General features: G+C 78.0%; 1 protein-coding gene across 1 annotated transcript in view; it reads right to left on the bottom strand.

Moving 5' to 3' along the window:
• Positions 1–772, bottom strand: part of GPX4 (glutathione peroxidase 4) — a 2,342-nt gene extending 1,570 nt beyond the window's left edge. Inside the window, 1 exon segment of the mRNA XM_007460395.1 lies at positions 689–772. Coding sequence (XP_007460457.1) covers positions 689–772 — 84 coding nt within the window.
• Positions 773–969: the final 197 nt, after the last annotated feature.

Raw genomic sequence — 969 nt, forward strand, 5'->3', positions numbered from 1 at the left:
GGGGGTCGGCGGAAGCCGGGGGCGCGCCCTCCTGCGACAGCACGCTCGAGCCCTCCGCCTCCGGGGGGCTCGGCGCCGCCGCCCCCTGCGGGCTCGGCGCCGCCGCCCGACCAGCAACCGGCGCCGCTGCCTGCGACGACCCGGGGAGCCGGCGGCTGCGCGGCCCATGCCCGCCCGTCTCCGGCCGCACCTGTGCCCACCGAGCGCCGCGCCCAGGGGACAAAAGGCCGGTAGCCAAGGGCGCTGGGCCGCTCCTCTGTGACGCCACCGCGCGGGGCCCCGGGGCGCACAGGGCGGGGGAGGGCAGTGACGCCCCGTGGCGCGTGATCCCGGATTTCCACCCCGTCGGACACCCCCGCTCTCCGGGCCGCAGGCGGGGCTCCAGTGGCCAACGACGCCTCCCCCCAGCTGCCCCGACGCCGCAGTTTCTGTGCGTCAAGGGCGCCCACCCGGGGGTCCCGACCGCCCAGCCCTGTCCCTGGCTCCCCCGGACGCGGCCCCCGCCCCCCACCGAGACTCGGACCGTGACCCCGGCCCGCGCGCTACCCACGGCCCCGACGGCCGCGGACGGGGCGCCGAGCGCTGTCCGAGCGCCCGAGGCCGGCGCCCCGCGTCCAAGGTCGCCGAGGCCCCGCGCGCCTTAAGGCAGGCCGCGCGCCCGCCCAACGGCCAGTGGCGCCGCGCTCACCATGGTGCTGGCCAGGCCGGGCACGGCCAGGGCCCCGCAAAGAAGCGTCGGCTTCAGCAGACGACACAGGCGATTGAAACTCATCGCGGCGGCAGCGGGGGCTACCCGGGAGGCAGCGCTCCTCCCCTCGGCGAGCCGACCAATGGACGCGCGCCGGCGCCCCCTCGCCTCCCTGCCCTAGGCCACGCCTATCAGCGCCCTCATTGGTTGGGTGCGTCGGCACTGCAGACGCGTGCCTCCGCCAGCCCATAGGGGGCCGGGGTGTGTGTGCGTGTGTGCGT

The sequence above is a fragment of the Lipotes vexillifer genome, unplaced genomic scaffold (assembly GCF_000442215.2).
Source record: "Lipotes vexillifer unplaced genomic scaffold, Lipotes_vexillifer_v1.1 scaffold225, whole genome shotgun sequence".
In the NCBI taxonomy this organism is placed as follows: domain Eukaryota; kingdom Metazoa; phylum Chordata; class Mammalia; order Artiodactyla; family Lipotidae; genus Lipotes; species Lipotes vexillifer.